The following is a 17,593-nucleotide window of genomic DNA, read 5'->3' as shown; positions in this document are numbered from 1 at the left end:
TATATTCTTTGTGTTTAACTGCTTCTAGAACAGCTATATTACAGAAATATAATCAGGCCCTATAACAAATTAAATGTTAAACCACTGACTCACACTAAATCCAAGCCAACCATTCCAAATCCCTATAAATTAAAATCATATGGGAAAATAACAGCTGGGGTCTCCAACCTTTGTGAAATATAGAACTTGGGTCCCCATTCAATTTTCTGAGACCCTTGGATCCAAAGCCTTTGCAAAATTGAGCATATAGGTCCCCACTGGATGGGAACTGTTATTTTTTCTGTCAAAATGGCACATGCCTTGCACTTGGATTCTTATTTTGAGGAACATTAACCCCTTTCCTCTTTATCCTTATCCTGCTGGCATCTAACAGAACCACAACCATCGCCAGTACTTACAAACAAGCCCAAAAATATCCGTTGTACTATATTGCATTATACTCTTATAAATTATTTCAATTATATTATATTTCTGTTGCCCTTCTATTAGGGATTAGGGATAAAACAGGTGAAGTCCTATCATCATCTCGTCAGAGATTTGTAGATATAACTAAAGTTTCCACATTTTCTGAAAGTATCTCTTCCATGGAGATAGTTGAAAACTATATGGTAACATCTCATATACAAGTAAAATAACTGTAGATGCATTAAATTGACATTTAGAAACTTAGTTTTTATTTTCCCTATTTTCTTCGAAAATCGGGTGAGTTCCTTTTGGTCCAAACCACCCAAAAAATAGCCAAATATCACAGCTTCCCATGTTACATCACCCTAATTAATTCGAGAGACCAAATATTTTGGCTTCTTTATGGGCTTCTACGTCTAAGGAGTTTAGTGATTTTCCTCTATTTAGTTGTTCTCAGCTGGGAGAATGCAATGCATAAGAGATTTTGTTTTTAAATTTGTTTTCTTATATTTTATTAGGAGTTCTTGATCTCTTAATGTATCTCTATATCATGAAAAAATAGAGAAATATGCACGCAGGCATGCACACACAAAAAACAAACATGTCTCCACACAGCCACTGTACTGACAACATAAAATTAAAAAGGCAATGACATGTTATCTTATAAATAATTTGAATTTAGTACATAAACCTTTATATAATGTAAAAGATAGTGTGAGTTTCATCAAGCAAATATGTGCCATTTTACAAGATTCAAGGAGTGAAATGATAATTATTGATTTCCATTATATAATTGACTGATAAGGTGCAAGAGAGAAAGCACACCAATTCAGCATATACAATGGGAGTCTTCACAATACAAAATGCAGATAAGAACAAAATTAGAGAAGAAAATCAGTAATAGCTTACAAGAATGTCTTGGCCAACCCAAGAGAAAGACGACTTCCTATTTGCAGCCCACAAAATGGCAAATACCACACAGAATATCAAGACTACAAAAGATAGAATGGAAACCTCCCCCAGAAGAGGCAAATTCAAAGTCCTTCGTCCACAATTTTTGCATTTGCTGCTCGGATCATAAGAGCAAACAAGCAACATAGTATGTTAAAAAGATGTATTAAACGTAGAGATTAGCTGTATCTTTCACATTTAAAATTGAACCATACCTCAACACCAAAGATACTATGCAAGTATGCATTCCCTAAAAACAAAACTTATCATTAGCAAGCCAGTTTTAATAGCATTGATTTAGACATATCAAATCATTGTATCATTAAGTCAGAAAAATCTACACCCCAACACGTGTTCGCGGGCTCTTGCGCATGCTTATTTGTCATTGTCATTATTTATTGTTTCAGTCACCCAGCAAAGCGAATTTTCCATGTTTAATTTATTGTTCATTGTCTTTGTTTATTTACCCTTTTACTTCTACTTAGTGAGCATAACCAATTGTACTTCATTACTAGTGCAATAATGCTAGACTCAAATGTTCTATAGGCTAAAACAATTTTCAATTTAAAACAATAAAATCATTCAGATATGCTAGTTGTTAGGTGTTCAAGCAAGTCATAGGTAATAAATTCAGTTAACGAACATAATTTGTCTTTACTTTGGGAATAGTGATGTGAACAATTAAAATCTATTTTTTATGAACTTTTATACTGTGTATATAACTTCGCCCATTTATTTATTGATTTTTGCATCCAATTTAATCCGATTGAACATTTAGACCCTTGATCCTATGCTGGTTCAATGATGGAGCAAAGTCTAAAAACACTGGTCTAAATAGTGTACATTTAAGTGAAATCACCAATGACAATCAACATGGTATAGGAAAATGGGAAGTGCTCAACGAAGTGATGCCTATAAAAGGATATTCTGGAGGACATAAATATTTTAGTAATTTTCAGAATTTTCTCGTTTTCGAAAGTCTTTGCCCTAAATAAGTATAATAAGTACACTCCTAAGTTCTTTTACGTGTGCAAGCAGCAAGTCTGCAACATCTCAACCTTGGCCTGGACCAAGCGCAAAATCACTTAATGCCTTATTTCAACAGTTGATGCTCAAATATATATTTTTGTCCATCTTTCTCTTTTTGTGTGCAAGCAGCCTCAACTCGGCCAGCACAAAACAAAACTGATATCAAACATAAATGGAGTGAATAATTACCTCAACACCACCGATGCAGAAAAGTCCGATAAGCAGCCAGACAAACCAAGATGACATAAATAGGTAAAGTAGCACCAGAAAAGTTGATGCTGTTATGACAAAAACTATAGCACTTTTTGTACTTATATGCAGGATTTCTTCATCATCCTTGGCTGCTATTGCATTGGATGACACCTAACAATGGAAACGGAACAGAATAGTCAATTTAGATATAACATCCGTCAAAGGAAACTTTACATGCACCAAATCATTCAATTATGCTTGTTTTTTAAATCTTGTCAAGATATGCAGAAACCAAATAGCCATCATAAGTTTCATGACTTTTCTTTCATTTCTGTCCTCTCATAACTAAAAGGACATCAAAGGCAGACTATTACAAAGTTTTGTGTCATAGCTTAAGATGGCCCCAAGAAAGTTCCACAAAGGGGTTGTGTTTCTCCTCTGCATCTTTTACAAGTCACGGTACAAGAAAAATAGATCCCAAACGGGCAGAAACTGGGTCAGTTGCAAAACCTTGAAGCAACATCAAAATGAGTATATAGCTGTAGCTCATAAAGGATGTGATATGACTTAAAAGGAGGTGAGAAAAGGCTGGGAAATTGTCTTGGCTCTAATTATCATATTTTATAAAAGAAAGACAGGCATAAATATATTTGTACCTGCAAGGCAAATATTTCAAGTATGCAAATATTTCAATGGTGAGAACAAAAACAAATATATAAAGAAGATAACTTTGGAATTTGATAAAAGTTTGGGAACTGCTATTGCTTGAGCTGTTTAGCACACTTAAGGAACTCCACTGTGAGCATGAAACACCAAACGATATCACTAGTGAAAATAGTAAAAGCAACCATATGGAGCGCTACATGACGTCATTTTATGTACAGTAGGAAATGCCCATCTTGAAGGTTTTAACTGTACTACATATGAAAATAAAGACATTATTTTGTTCACGTAACCTTTGGTGAGAGTTCATCGTAGGGCTCATCACTCTGCTCTGATCCAGTAAATTCCGACCAAAGCGATGCACAAACTACTGTCCCAACAGACATCAGCCACAAGAATGTCACTGAGAAGTCAACAATCGGGCGATCTGGAGAATATAATAAAAGTTCCACTGCATTAAAAAACATGAAGTTAGCAGTTTTTAAAAATATAAAGGGGTTGTTTGACAAAGTTTTTGATAAAAGATAAAAGTTTATGAAATGTGACTTAAAAGTGGATAAAAGTTATTAGTCCTATGAAATGTGTGGTTAAAATTGAAGTTTGACACAGCTGAAAAGTTGATAAAGTTTTATTGAAGTTTTATCAAACAAACTGTAAAAGAAAATATTCAAACAAGATATCCGAAGACTGCACATAAGCAAGAAGGCCATGCAGAAAGCCAATAAATCTGGCAGAATCTTGATCATAAGACTGCAGCACACATCAAATATATATAAAAATGAAAGCCTAGCCTCATGACAGTTTCCACGTGGAGGGTAGATTGTATTATCATATTTTTATTTCTTTCTCCACGTCATCTGTGACTCCCCGTCTCCGGAAATGTGAACCTCTGCAGAACTTAGATTTTTTATTGTGAAGGAACAGAAAATAAGTGTGTTCAAGAAGCAAACACAGATGTCAACATTTTGATTAACAGAAAAATCTGCAGGCTCATAAACTTTTGATGGATATTATTAACTGGTTGTATAATATCATGACTAGATAAACTTTTGATGGATAGTGTAGAAAAGTTGAATGCACTTTGTGAAATGTGCCTCTTTATTTGAAATGTTAGAACAGTCAAACTGTTGCAATAAGAAGGGGACTGAAGAAGTAATATCATAATTTCCGAAAAGAGAGCATATTATCATTCAATCACATTTCCCACCTCTGAAGAGTATATCAACTTTTTCAAAATAATTAAAAATGGATAGAACGAATTGAAGAAAGGCACACCATATATCAGAGCACCTGAAGCTAGGTTAACTTGATGATATCACAAAGAACAAGAAGCATTCATACATATGATAAGACACTACAGTCTGTAAAAGAGAAAAGATCTTATTCATTGCAGAAGGAAATAAGACATTAAAACATAATAGACTTGTTCCAAGCACCTTCAACTCAAACTTCGATAAAAGCATCAATTAATAGCATGCAATCCCACACTCTGTACATGCAGAAGCAGGGCAAACTATAAACAGTAACATGTACCTTCCATACTGGCTTTTAAAACTAGTTAAACGAAATTATATGACGAAGACCTACCTTTCTCCCTACTAGCCATGGCTTTGTCTATTTCGTCTCCTCCTGACTTTGAAATCATGACTACAGGAATGGTAATGTCTACATCAGTAACATTCCCAACACAATTCATCTCCAGAAGACCTAAAGAAGTTCAGGGCAAGGATGTACCAATCAAAAACCAAAGCTAAATATCAAACAACTGACATACTATTTATGAGATTTACACTATATGCTAACAGAATTAAAGATAACAACCTTCACTGTCATTTATCACCACTAGTCCTGCTGCTCCTCCTGCTTCTGCAACTTTAGCCTTAGTTATGAAATCACAATCACCACGCCGAGCTAATGCAAAAGAGCCTGATAACTACAAAAGATACAAGAGACTCTTTGGATTGTGCTTGAAACTCTCAACATTGGTGATATAGAGCAAATCTATAATGACTCAAATAACAATTCTAAGTTTCTTTCCAAAATTCTACATAGTTAACAACTTGAGCCTCAGCTATGAAATCACAATCACTGCATCAAGCTAATGCAAAAGAGCCTGATAATTACAAAGGATACAAGAGAACCTTTGCACTGTGCTTGAAAATATCAACATTGGTAACAGAGAGCAAATCCACAACAATTCAAATAACAATGCTAAATTTCTTTCTAAAGTTCACGAATATTTGATAAGAAAGGCTATGAAATCCATATGGAAGAGCTTGAAAGGTTCCAGAGGACATATGATTAAAGAATGAAAGTAATGTTGAACCACCTCATTGAAAATCTTAAATTGTTAGCAATGTTTTGAAAATCGAACAAGAAGAGTCAGGGGTAGACCAGGTTAAACAAAAAATAAAAATAATTAAATATATAAATGCATATATACATAAATATCTTTTATTAAAAATGCGTATAATAAAAAAGTATCTGAAGACTCATTATTTACTATTTATTAATTATTTCAACACTCATTTAACCTCAAATGAAAATTAAATGGGCCCAACTTAGACTGTACTAAATATCAAATGAAAATATGGGCTACATACAAAATGATAAATTAATGAGCACAAAATAAGGATATTTAAAATTAAAACTACATACGAGATTCCCATCAAAATCCCTACAATCAGTAGAGACAAAGAAAACCAATCGAAGGCAAGTTCTTTCACACTTTTGTTGTCACTTTTTCATTTAATGATTTTGCTATAATCTCATGTTTCATTTTATCATCAGCAAACTTGGCAAACCACGTCCAAGTCACTGGCTATAAATTCATCTACCAGGTTACCAGATTTTATACGAGTTTTTGAGCTACAACCAGATTGGCTTTGGGTATAGTGGTTTTCACAAAATTTGGTTGTTAGAGATCATACATATATATTTATATTTTGTACTAAATCCCCTCGAGTGCAAGCCAATTCAATTTTCCATCAAGGGCATGATACATGAAATTTTTATGAATGGGTGGTAACAAGGCTTGAACGTAGGACATTCACCTACTCTAAAACTATGTTTAACCACTTTATTTGGGATCTTAAGTTGTTAAAGAAGGGACATGTTTGTTTATTTAATTTTTGTATTCAATAAGTCATATAACTACAAAGATGAGACATTCACTATTCCTAGTTCATCATAGAGTTGGTGCGGCATTGTTTTTAGATGAATCCAAGATTCTGATAGATCCAAAATAGAACAAGAATTTTATTATGAGAATTTAACCACCAAACAGTGATTACAAGAGGAACGAACCTGCGATCAGGGAAGCAGATTCTTTATTTCAAAAAAGGGAAAAAATAACAAGATTAACGGACATTCGAGAGGCCTACACTCTCCCAAGGAATCTCCCGATTTCTGGATGCTGGTAATGTGATTATTTCCCTTATTTATACTGCAGTTGGAGCTGTAATTATGCAGTTGGTCCTGCAATTGTGCCCATTCCCCTTGATCTTAGCTTGCGCCTTTGGTATGTTGCATGGATTGAGGGTCTATCATTACCTCCCCCCATAAGTTTCACCTTGTCCTCAAGGTGAAAGGAAGGAAACTGTTGCTTAATCATGTCGTAAGACTCCTAAGTAGCTTCAAGTGGTGGTTGTCCCTTCCATTGTATTAAAACATCCAAGCCTCAAATATTGCTTCCTAAGCCAGGTCGCACCCCAAGTAATGTCTCTGGTTCAGCCAACATCTCCAACTCCTCACTTAATTGGCTGGGTACTACTTTCACAGCCTGCACTGCTCCTTCTGCCTTACGTAGCTGGGATACATGAAATACGGAATGAATATTACATGTCAGAGGAAGAATTAGCTTAAAAGCAACCTTGCCAATCCTCTGACCCACTCCAAATGGACCATAAAATCGTGGTGCTAACTTTTTGTTAGGTCGCGCAGCTAAGGGTTTGCAACGATATGATCTAATCTTCAAATACACAAGATCTCCATCATTGAACTGAACATTCCTTCTCTTGCAATCAGCTATGCCCTTCATCTTCATCTGGGCTTGCAGTAACTGTGCTTTCAATTCCTCTAGAACCCGATCCCTTTCAAGGAGTTGTTGTTCTATTGCTGAAATTGGGGTGGATCCTTTTTCAAACCTTAGCAGAGCTGGAGGTTCGCGCCCATATAAAACCTGGTAGGGAGTAGTCTTGCTTGCCATGTGGAAGGAAGTGTTATACCATAACTCAGCCCAAGGTAACCAACTGAACCAAGATTTGGGTCGTGATGAAGCAAAGCAGCGGAGATATGTTTCTAGGGTGCGATTTAATACTTCTGACTGTCCATCAGACTGGGGATGGTAAGTTGTACTATGATTGAGTTTCGTACCTTGCAGATGAAATAATTCTTCCCAAAAATGCCTTACAAAAATATTGTCTCTATTCGATACTATAGAGCGGGGTACTCCATGTAGACCCACCACCTCCCTAATAAAAATCCCAGCAACACTTGCCGCCGTAAAAGGGTGTTTAAGCACTATGAAATGCCAATATTTGCTTAATCTGTCCACTACTACCAAGATTGTGTCCATGTTGCCTGATTTCGGAAGCCCTTCGATGAAATCCATGGCTATGTCTTCCCAAATCTGATTAGGAATCGGTAGCTGCTGCAATAATCCCCCTGGTGATAGTGTGAACGTTGAATATCAGCTTTCATCCCTTCCCAATAGACATTTTGGGTGATGCATTTGTAAGTTTTCCGATAGCCGGAGTGTCATCCAATCTTGCTGTCGTGCCCCTCTTGTAACATTAACGAGATCAATGATGACCCTTTGGGTAGAAATAGACGCCCCTTAAATAGCAACTGGTCATTTACCACTGCAAAATCTGGTCTGTTAGAAGGGCTCTGCCTGAGTTCTTGAATGATAGTTTCTAACTGTGAGTCTGTACAAACTTTTTCTGCAAGAATATCTAGTTGTACTACTGCAATAGCTGATATTGCCATTAACTCGGTGGAAGAGCTGATGTGGGAAAGGGCATCGACAGCCTTGTTTTCACTTCTCGGTCGATATTGAACCTCAAATTGATAAACCATTAACGTAAGTAACCATTTATGATACTCTGAGTTCACTTCTCGTTGCCCCCAATAAGAATTTTAAACTTTTCTGATCCGTTCGCACTTAGAAATTGTGACCAGGCAAGTAGTGTTTCCATTTTTGCACCGCAAACACAATCGCCATCAATTCTCTTTCATAAGTTGACTTTACCTTCCCTTTTCGATTAAGCGCACAACTATAGTATGCAATAGGATGATGGTCTTGCATTAACACAACTCCCACGCCAAAACTCGAAGCATCTGTCTCCACTATAAAGGGGTGGTTGAAGTCCGAAAGGGCGAGGACTGGTACAGATGTCATGGCTGTTTTCAGTGTTCGGAATGCTTGCTCTTCATCCCAGAAAAAATTATCCTTGCATAACCTTTCTGTTAATGGCCATCCTAATTTACCGTAGTCCTTCACAAAATGGCGATAATACCCTGTGAGCCTAAAAAATTCCCTCAACTCTCACAATGAGCGGGGACTAGGTCAGTCTACTATGGCTTGAATCTTTGACTTGTCTGCGGCCACTCCCCGGTGTGAAATGCAATGCCCCAAGTATTCTACTTCTGGTTGATCGAAGCTACATTTCTTGCGATTGTCGTACAATCGATGTTGTCTTAGCAACTGCAAAACTCTCCTCAGATGCTCCGCGTGATCCTCCAAACTTTGACTAAATACCAAAATATCATCGAAAAACACGAGAACAAACCGCCTCAACTGTTCTTTAAATACTTCATTCATGAGTGACTGGAATGTGGCGGGTGTGTTCGTCAATCCGAATGGCATTACCAAGAACTCATAATGCCCTTCATGGGTCCTGAACGCCGTTTTTAGGATATCCTCCCGTTTGACCCGAATTCGATGATAACCAGCCTTTAGATCGAGTTTAGAGAAGATTGTTGCCCCATGTAGCTCATCCAACAATTCGTTGATCATCGGAATGGGAAACTTATCCGGTACCGTTACCTTGTTTATGGCTCTATAATCTACACAGAAGCGCCACCCTCCATCTCTTTTCTTCACTAATAAAACTGGACTTGAGAAAGGACTGGCACTTGGCCTGATAATCCCAGCTGCTAGCATTTCTTTGACCAATTTCTCGATCTCATTTTTCTGAACATGGGGGTAACGGTATGGCCTCACACTTATAGGGACTATTCCTGGTTGCAAGTGGATGGCATGATCCTTGTCTCGTTGCGACGGCAACCCTTCAGGCTCTTCAAGATCTCGGCCTTAATTTCTGGAGACAGCCCATTAATGAAATGGTCCTCCAATATGGCCTTTGAGATTTCCCCGATTGGCGCTGCTAATGTCTCAAAGGCAACACGATATTCCATGACTGACCCTTCTTGTCAGAGAGCCAGGAAGCGCTCCTCCATTGTGCCTTCCAGCGTCAACCTGAACCTCGCTCGCAGCAAGAACTTCAGCGTCTCCCAATTTTTTATCCCCTTCCTTCTTTGCTCCCATTGGTACCAGGTGAGTGCGTCCCTTTCAAAACACAGTGCCGTCGACTCCAATTTCTCTCCTTCTATCAATTGATTCACCCCGAAATACCGTTTGGCTTTGAAGATCCATTCATCTGGATTTTGTCCCAGAAAAACAGACATCTCCAGTCTTCTCCCCTTAAGTTCCGGTCTCCAGTGGTCTCCCGACCCTCCAGCAACGACGCGACAGCTTGTTTCTATACCTGAGGAACCTTCCAAAGGCAGGTCATACTCCAATTCCTTCCCTCGTTTTTCCCCTTTGCACTCTCTCTCTCTCTTTCTCTCTCCCCTTCTTCCCATTTTGTTCTTATGAAGGTGAACTGCTCCAGGATCATTCCCATATTTTTCTCAAAATTCCGCACCCTTTGCATTTCCACCTGCATCCTATCGAACCCATTTTGCATGTCTTCCCTCTAGCCTTGCAATTTCTGGTTAACCCCTTCCAATTCGCCCACACGATCCGATAAATTCACCATCCCGATCGTAACGGCTCTGATACCAATGATAGATCCAAAATAGAACAAGAGTTTTATTATGAGAATTTAACCACCAAACAGTGATTACAAGATGAACGAACCCGCGATCAGGGAAGCAGATTCTTTATTTCAAAAAAGGGAAAAAATAACAAGATCAATGGACATTCGAGAGGCCCACACTCTCCCAAGGAATCTCCCAATTTCTGGATGCTAGTAATGTGATTATTTCCTTTATTTATACTGCAATTGGAGCTGTAATTATGCAATTGTTCCTGCAATTGTGCCCATTTGCCTTCATCCTTGTAAAATTCCAGTAGAAATTTTTAAAATTATTTTTCTATAAATATACCATTTTCCATTCTTTTTATCTTCATCAATTCTCTTCAAGTATGTCCATAACATGTTGCACAAAATATATAACTGTTATGATATGGAATAAACGAATACGAATACTACAGGTTATCCAAAATCCACACCTGAAAATAAGATTCTTAAGTATAGATTCTGTAATTACCAGTAAATGAAAATATCAAAGTTGTTAAAGTTTTACTTCTAAATCAATTCAACCCATTATCTATAAAATTGTTCTGAAACTGAATATACTGATATTATTGGTAGAAAACACATGAAAGGGAGTATCTATGTAATATGATCTTACGATCCATTTTACACATTCAGATAAACAAAATATGAGAAATATGTGTTTTATTTTCTCTTGCAATCTATAGCATGAGATTAGCTCTAGGGTCTTGTGCCACCAGTATGAAGGCATAGTTCATGTAAAAGAGAGTGTATGCAGGACATATGTTAAATTGAAGAAAATGCATCAAAAATTGTAAAACATAATTCCTAGAGCTTCATGCTGCTAATGCATTTCTAGTTAATTAGAAACTGTAGGGTTAGTTTGCTTTTCAACTTTTTTGGGTATTTGATATTATAAATGGAATTATAAATAACAGATGAGGCAAGGATGAGCCTCAAACCTCCAAACATTTCTTATGAATTTAGATGAAACATTGAATTGAGACATTAGTGATTCTATCAATGTTGTGCAATGGATACAAAAAAACGTTTTCTTCTAATATTTGAGATCAGGTAAAATTCAAGGTTTACAATGGGAGTAACCAACACTTGGAACATTGTGCCGTTTATTCGGAGACAATTGAAGAGTATTTTTCTGCACAAGGCACAAAATGAAACTCCCAGCGACCATTGAAAAATTAGCAAATAAATTGAAAATGTTGACATTAATAGGGAAAAAGTACCTTAGAAGATGAAGCTGTACAGCTATTTAAGGGTTTTGAGAATGTAGCTGGCAATCTGTGGGCTTCTTTAATGTGGGTGGGAAAAATAGAGCCAAATGCCGCGCTTAAACCAACCACTGCTTCCTTCTCAGCTCCATTGACCCATATCTTGACCTTAACCTGAAAAAGGAGTGAAAAAATTCTCTCAGTATATTCCTAACAAGACTTTTTTTCGTTTTTCTCTTCATGCTAATGTTTCCCGGATAAACATGCTTAGAATAAGAAAGTTTTAATTTTCAATGTACAAAAGAGAATCTCTATCTTATATGTGATCTTCAAATAATAGAATATAAATCAAAAAATAAAAATTTGTCTGATGAGGAAGATTCATTTCCATCACCAAACAATAGATAAGAATGCTAAGTTCCAGTCATCTCACTCCATTTTTGAAATAGTTCTCAACAATATATAGAATCATTAAGCCATCGATCAAATCATTTCTATTGTACAGTTGTAAATCTTTTCACTTCTTTTCCAGTAATTCTGTTCCCTTGAAGTTTTAACTCTAACACTAAAATTCAAAATAAAAGAACAGTTTGAAGTTTTCCATTTTGTTGCATGTAATCTTATGTTTCTCGAGTTACAACACGCTCTTCAATTATCAATTTCCATTAAATTCAGCCACATTTTCCAAACTTCACCTATATATTGCACCTATAGATAATAGCATAATTGTGATTATGCAAAAAAAATTCAAGTAAAATTAGAGGTTTGAATGGCCACGGTCAGGACAATCCACTTCCATGCAGGCATGGCAGATCAATAATTTTCATTCCATTAAAGAGTGTTTATTTTTATATATATATATATATATATATATATATATATATATATGTCAAATCAATTTTAAAAAGGCTAGGAGCCTTCACAAACTTTGAAAAGCTTAAGTTTATTTATCCATAAAAGTGTATTGTTTTTATTTTTAGTCTGCTAAGATACTTACAGGGTCAAAAGAAAGGTTATTATATACAAAGCCCCCGCATTCTCCAAAAAATACTATTCAAAATTCTGTAATTTCTCCCATAATGGGAGACAAACAAGCTCAAAACAGACTGGAAGATTGTTACAGTTCAGTACGGGCCCGGCACAAAATCAAGGGTTTGACGCGCCAGCAGTTATAGGGCCATGGACAGACTTGGGTCTTATCTAACATCCACAGCTGACTAAAAGACTGAAACTCTCAAATGGTCAATTGATTCACTGAAAATGAAGCTGAAAAATCTAATCAAAAGATTTAAAATTCCAGTAGAAATTTTTAAAATTATTTTTCTATAAATATACCATTTTCCATTCTTTTTATCTTCATCAATTCTCTTCAAGTATGTCCATAACATGTTGCACAAAATATATAACTGTTATGATATGGAATAAACGAATACGAATACTACAGGTTATCCAAAATCCACACCTGAAAATAAGATTCTTAAGTATAGATTCTGTAATTACCAGTAAATGAAAATATCAAAGTTGTTAAAGTTTTACTTCTAAATCAATTCAACCCATTATCTATAAAATTGTTCTGAAACTGAATATACTAATATTATTGGTAGAAAACACATGAAAGGGAGTATCTATGTAATATGATCTTACGATCCATTTTACACATTCAGATAAACAAAATATGGAATAACAACAATAATACCAATTACATAATGATTAAGAGGATTTTAATATTGTACCATTATGTGGGGGTTGCTGCAGGAGCTAGAAGCATTGTCGGAGGCGGCGCCTGATGAATCACCACCAGCTTCGGCGACTGATGATGTCAAAAATAAGAAAACTCCCAAATGAATTGTAATTATGAAACCCATATAAAATTGATAAGAAAGGGTGGCCATGAATAATCAATTATACGAAAATAAACCGTTTCTTTTTTTCTTTTTTTTCAATTCTATATCATCTCCAGATTGGCATTGACGCCATTATTTTTTACGCATAGAAGAATGTTAGAACATCGCGTGTAGAATTAACGAGAATGCGATAACTGGAAGAAAAATGGGGAAGAGGGAGAGAAAAAGCGGGAGAGGCTTATAACTGTCTGTGTGATTATGAAAAGCGATATAAGGCCCACTGCTGATTTTGGATAATCGATTTTAAAATAACATTAATTGTAATTAATTGATTATTTTTTGGGGGAGAATTTCACAAATAGGAATGTGAAATTTCAAATAGAGTTGAGCCATTAGATATTGATATCCACTAATTATCGTTTTATACATACCTGAAGAATATAGATATTCAAAATAAAATGTGACTTCACGTTCAGTCGAATTAAATATTAAATCGTTTCATTTAACACCAAACTTATTTTTCGTTCTTAATAAATAATAAAAAGTTCGTGATAGAAGAATCGATCTATTAGTCCACATGCATGTTTGAACACTAATACACGGAAGATGATTAATTAAGTAATATCGTGTAACTTTTTCTATGTTTGGCTCAAGTTCGTAAACTATTTATTGTTGAGAAAAAACAGTGATTTGTGTGTAGATAATTAATTAACATAACAAATATAAATAATACAAAAATAAGACCAGAGTTAGAAAACAAGCTTTAAGAAGTCACGTTAAGGACGCTGTCCTAAAGTCGTGTTGCCTCTTCCTCGTGCGAATAATTCCAGCACTATACAATTCCAAGATAAAATTCATGTAACACACAATCGATTATCCTTTCATGAACATGACTATATGGAGATAAAGAACGAGCCTTTATCTATTTGCTAACAGTATAGGAAAATATAGTATAAAAAATAGATAGAGTATTTTTATGTATTCTAGTTTTCTTTTCAAGTTGTAATTTCCATGATATGTTTAACCCCGTGAAAATCACTCCCTTTTATAGCGAGAAATTCTACCCCCACAATAATGTAAAAATTGATCCTATCATAACATACATTCAAATATTTAAGTATATGTTACATTATAAATTAAGGTTTTAATTAAACTGAAAGCGAAAAATTAAAATGTAAAACTTAAGATAATTTTCAACAATCTTCCACAAGTTTTAAACTTAAAATCAATAAATAAATAGTAATAAAAATTTCAATTTATGGGAGTCATAATGGACTAAACCTTAAATTATAAGTCTCTTTGATCAAACTTCAATTGTATTATATACAATTTCAATTTAGGCTTTAATTCGTAGCGGACAGTATTATTAATAACCATGTGCTCTAATCTCGATTTTAGTAAGAATCTCTAGAGACTAGCCCAATCTCATAGCCATCGCCTCATGGTAACCCTTACATAGGTGAGTCCCCCAAGGATGCGTCGTAAGAATTTTCATCTCAGTATTCATTTAGGGTTAAACCATTCTTAACATTACATTCATATGTACTATCATGATGAGCACAAAAATACAGTGTTATCAAAAAGCATAACGAATTATTTCTATCACATCGAACATTTTTTATGGAATCTCCAATCACAAAGATTGTGTTACTCCCACAACCTTTTTCCTTACGAGCTTAAACTCATCACACTCGATGATTTATTTATATATATGTCCCTCATTGACAATAATTTGGTACCATCTATTTGTAAAGCTCTTCCCTCTACCATCTACACATCCGCAAAATCTTTATGGGAAATTTCCAAAATATCAATACCACATATTTGAGTATAATAATGAAACACAACGAATTTTTTTTTTTTTAGTAATACATTTGAGCAGACACCTCCATTCAACTCATGTACTTCACATGAAGTTTTTAGATTCAATTTGTACACTTTGCTCTAAGAGTCAATTTCATGATATCCGAAATTTTTAAAACTCACACATTTCAAAGATATCCAACTTGAATCAAAGATATCCAACTTGAATAGGGTAAACATATGATCTTACAATTTATCTCTTTCAATAAGATCAAAAATTGTGAGGAGATCATTGATGTACATGTTTATCAACCCTACACTTTCTTGACTTTCATCATTTAGTATATTAATAAATCCTTCTTTAAACAAATTCGCAAAAAATCGGTCATAATGCTAATGAATGATCACTAGATTATAAATCAGAGATCATATCATTTTGTTAAAAGTCAAAGAAATGAGTGAAATGCATAAAATAATCTTAACTTCAACTTTAAGCAACCTAGTTTGGAAAACACACACACACACACACACACACATATATATATATATTCTTTTCCCCTTCAGTGGACATCAAGTAAACAGATAGAAATTAACATCATAATAGTATTTCACCAAATATGTTCTCGTAATAATCATTGACTAGTTAACAATAGCTAGAGGAAACAAATTTAAGAGTTGAAGAGTTACACTAAAATGCTTAAAATTTCTCCCATGTAAAGTATGGTCCAGCGGGGAGAATATCAATATAGTCATTACTGAACAATATTATAATACAATATTCTTGATTTGTATCTATCGTCGTCAATGTTATTCAAATGCCAACTCCAGAAATACTGGACCACCTTATATAGACTCTAGCATCACATATAGCCTAGTCGTTCAACACATCTCAACCTAAGCAATTGGATCTTAACGCATTTCTCATCTTACTTCCCAAAGGGCCCTAATAAAGTATGAATTATGTTTCACACCCATTAATTTTGTTAGTGTTTCGCGCGGGTTGTCGCTAACAATTAAAAAGGGATCAGACGATTGTAAAAGGAACAAACCTCTTGAGACAAAGCCCCAAAAATGAGTGTTTTATTGACGATGACTTTACAATTGGAATTAAACAGAATGCCTCCAAAAGGCGCAAACACACGAGTACTGAAAAGAAATGTTTTAAGTCTAAACTAAGGAATTGAAATTATATATTATTTGTTTGAGAGTGTTTGATTCGGGGTCCTATTGCTCTATGTCTTTTCTTCCTTTTATATTCCATTAATGATCTTTTTGTGATCAACCGCTTAGAAACTGCTTAATTACTTTATAACTGCCCACTTTCTTCATGGTAGCCAACTTATCGTGGAACTGCCGTCTCTAACTGCTGCCACTACTTTTTGTCGGTCAACCGTTTTCAACTGAATTCCTTGAATCGTGGAACGTGATAAGATTACTCAATAATTACTTCGATAATTGCACTTTTGGATAACCATAACATCTTATGTTTGCTAAGATCCTGGGCGATTTGAAGGTTTGGGTGAGAACAAGGTCATAATTCTGGGCGACTGCAAGGCACTTCATTTGCTCAGATCTTGGGCATCTTGCATCTTGCAAGTTTGGGGCGATGGTGTTACCGCGTTCGTGGGCTTCCACTGCATTCATTAATAATTCTATTTGGGCCTTTATCCTGAATTGCCTAGTTGGACTTCATTCTTTGAGTTATTTGATTTGGGCTGCACTTTTAGTGTGTTAATAGTTAGTCTTCAAAGAACAAACATCGTAGGAAATGTTACATAGCATGTGAGCCATAGTAATAATAGGTTTCTGTACACCCCAACCTTAGAGACTATAATGAATAATGTGGAGAATGATAACTTCAAACATCGCAAAAATTAGTTAAGCATCAAATTAACATATATATTCCACACTTTTCTAATTTCTTTCTCATATTGTAACATATAATAATTTCTTTCTTTCTTTCTATATATATATATATATATATATATATATATATATATATATTTCTTTGAGCTAAATAGCTATATATATGCATCGAATTTCCTTCCTTACTAACGGTCAACAGAACCAACTCACCAGATAATAGAGTTATTTGAGGACAATTTTGAAAACCAGGGAAACCATTGTGAGTAATCAATTGCAACTTACAGAGTTACAGTTCAGAGAATTTCAAGTTTCAGTTTGCTGTCTAAATTTAATTGATAATTTTATGAAACAACTATCATATTTCTTTTTCCCATAAATATCGATCTACAGTGAACATGAAATTTTTAAAAATTACTAGGAGAATGTAACGAGGCAAAAAATAAACATTTCTCGAAGAATTATAAAAACTCACTAGATGACAATAAAATCGCTAATCTATAAAGAAGAAAATGGATCACCGTAGTAGCGTCTGAATCAATAGTCCAGA

At 35.1% G+C, this 17,593-nt stretch overlaps 1 protein-coding gene across 3 annotated transcripts in view; it reads right to left on the bottom strand.

The window, feature by feature from the left end:
* The window catches only part of LOC111396667 (signal peptide peptidase-like 2), a 34,995-nt gene extending 21,371 nt beyond the window's left edge, over positions 1-13,624 (bottom strand). For all 3 annotated transcript variants that reach the window (XM_023023116.1, XM_023023117.1, XM_023023118.1), the window contains exons 1-8: positions 13,267-13,624; positions 11,549-11,707; positions 5,062-5,173; positions 4,828-4,947; positions 3,534-3,691; positions 2,575-2,748; positions 1,572-1,606; positions 1,315-1,471 (exon numbers count right to left, since the gene is read on the bottom strand). In XM_023023116.1, the coding sequence (XP_022878884.1) occupies positions 1,315-1,471; positions 1,572-1,606; positions 2,575-2,748; positions 3,534-3,691; positions 4,828-4,947; positions 5,062-5,173; positions 11,549-11,707; positions 13,267-13,425 (1,074 nt within the window). In that variant the 5' untranslated portion in view covers positions 13,426-13,624. The remainder of the gene's footprint in view (positions 1-1,314; positions 1,472-1,571; positions 1,607-2,574; positions 2,749-3,533; positions 3,692-4,827; positions 4,948-5,061; positions 5,174-11,548; positions 11,708-13,266) is intronic.
* Between the last annotated feature and the right edge of the window lie 3,969 nt (positions 13,625-17,593).

This window comes from Olea europaea, chromosome 7 (genome assembly GCF_002742605.1).
Source record: "Olea europaea var. sylvestris chromosome 7, O_europaea_v1, whole genome shotgun sequence".
Lineage (NCBI taxonomy): Eukaryota > Viridiplantae > Streptophyta > Magnoliopsida > Lamiales > Oleaceae > Olea > Olea europaea.
This window is presented reverse-complemented; position numbering and strand designations above follow the sequence as displayed.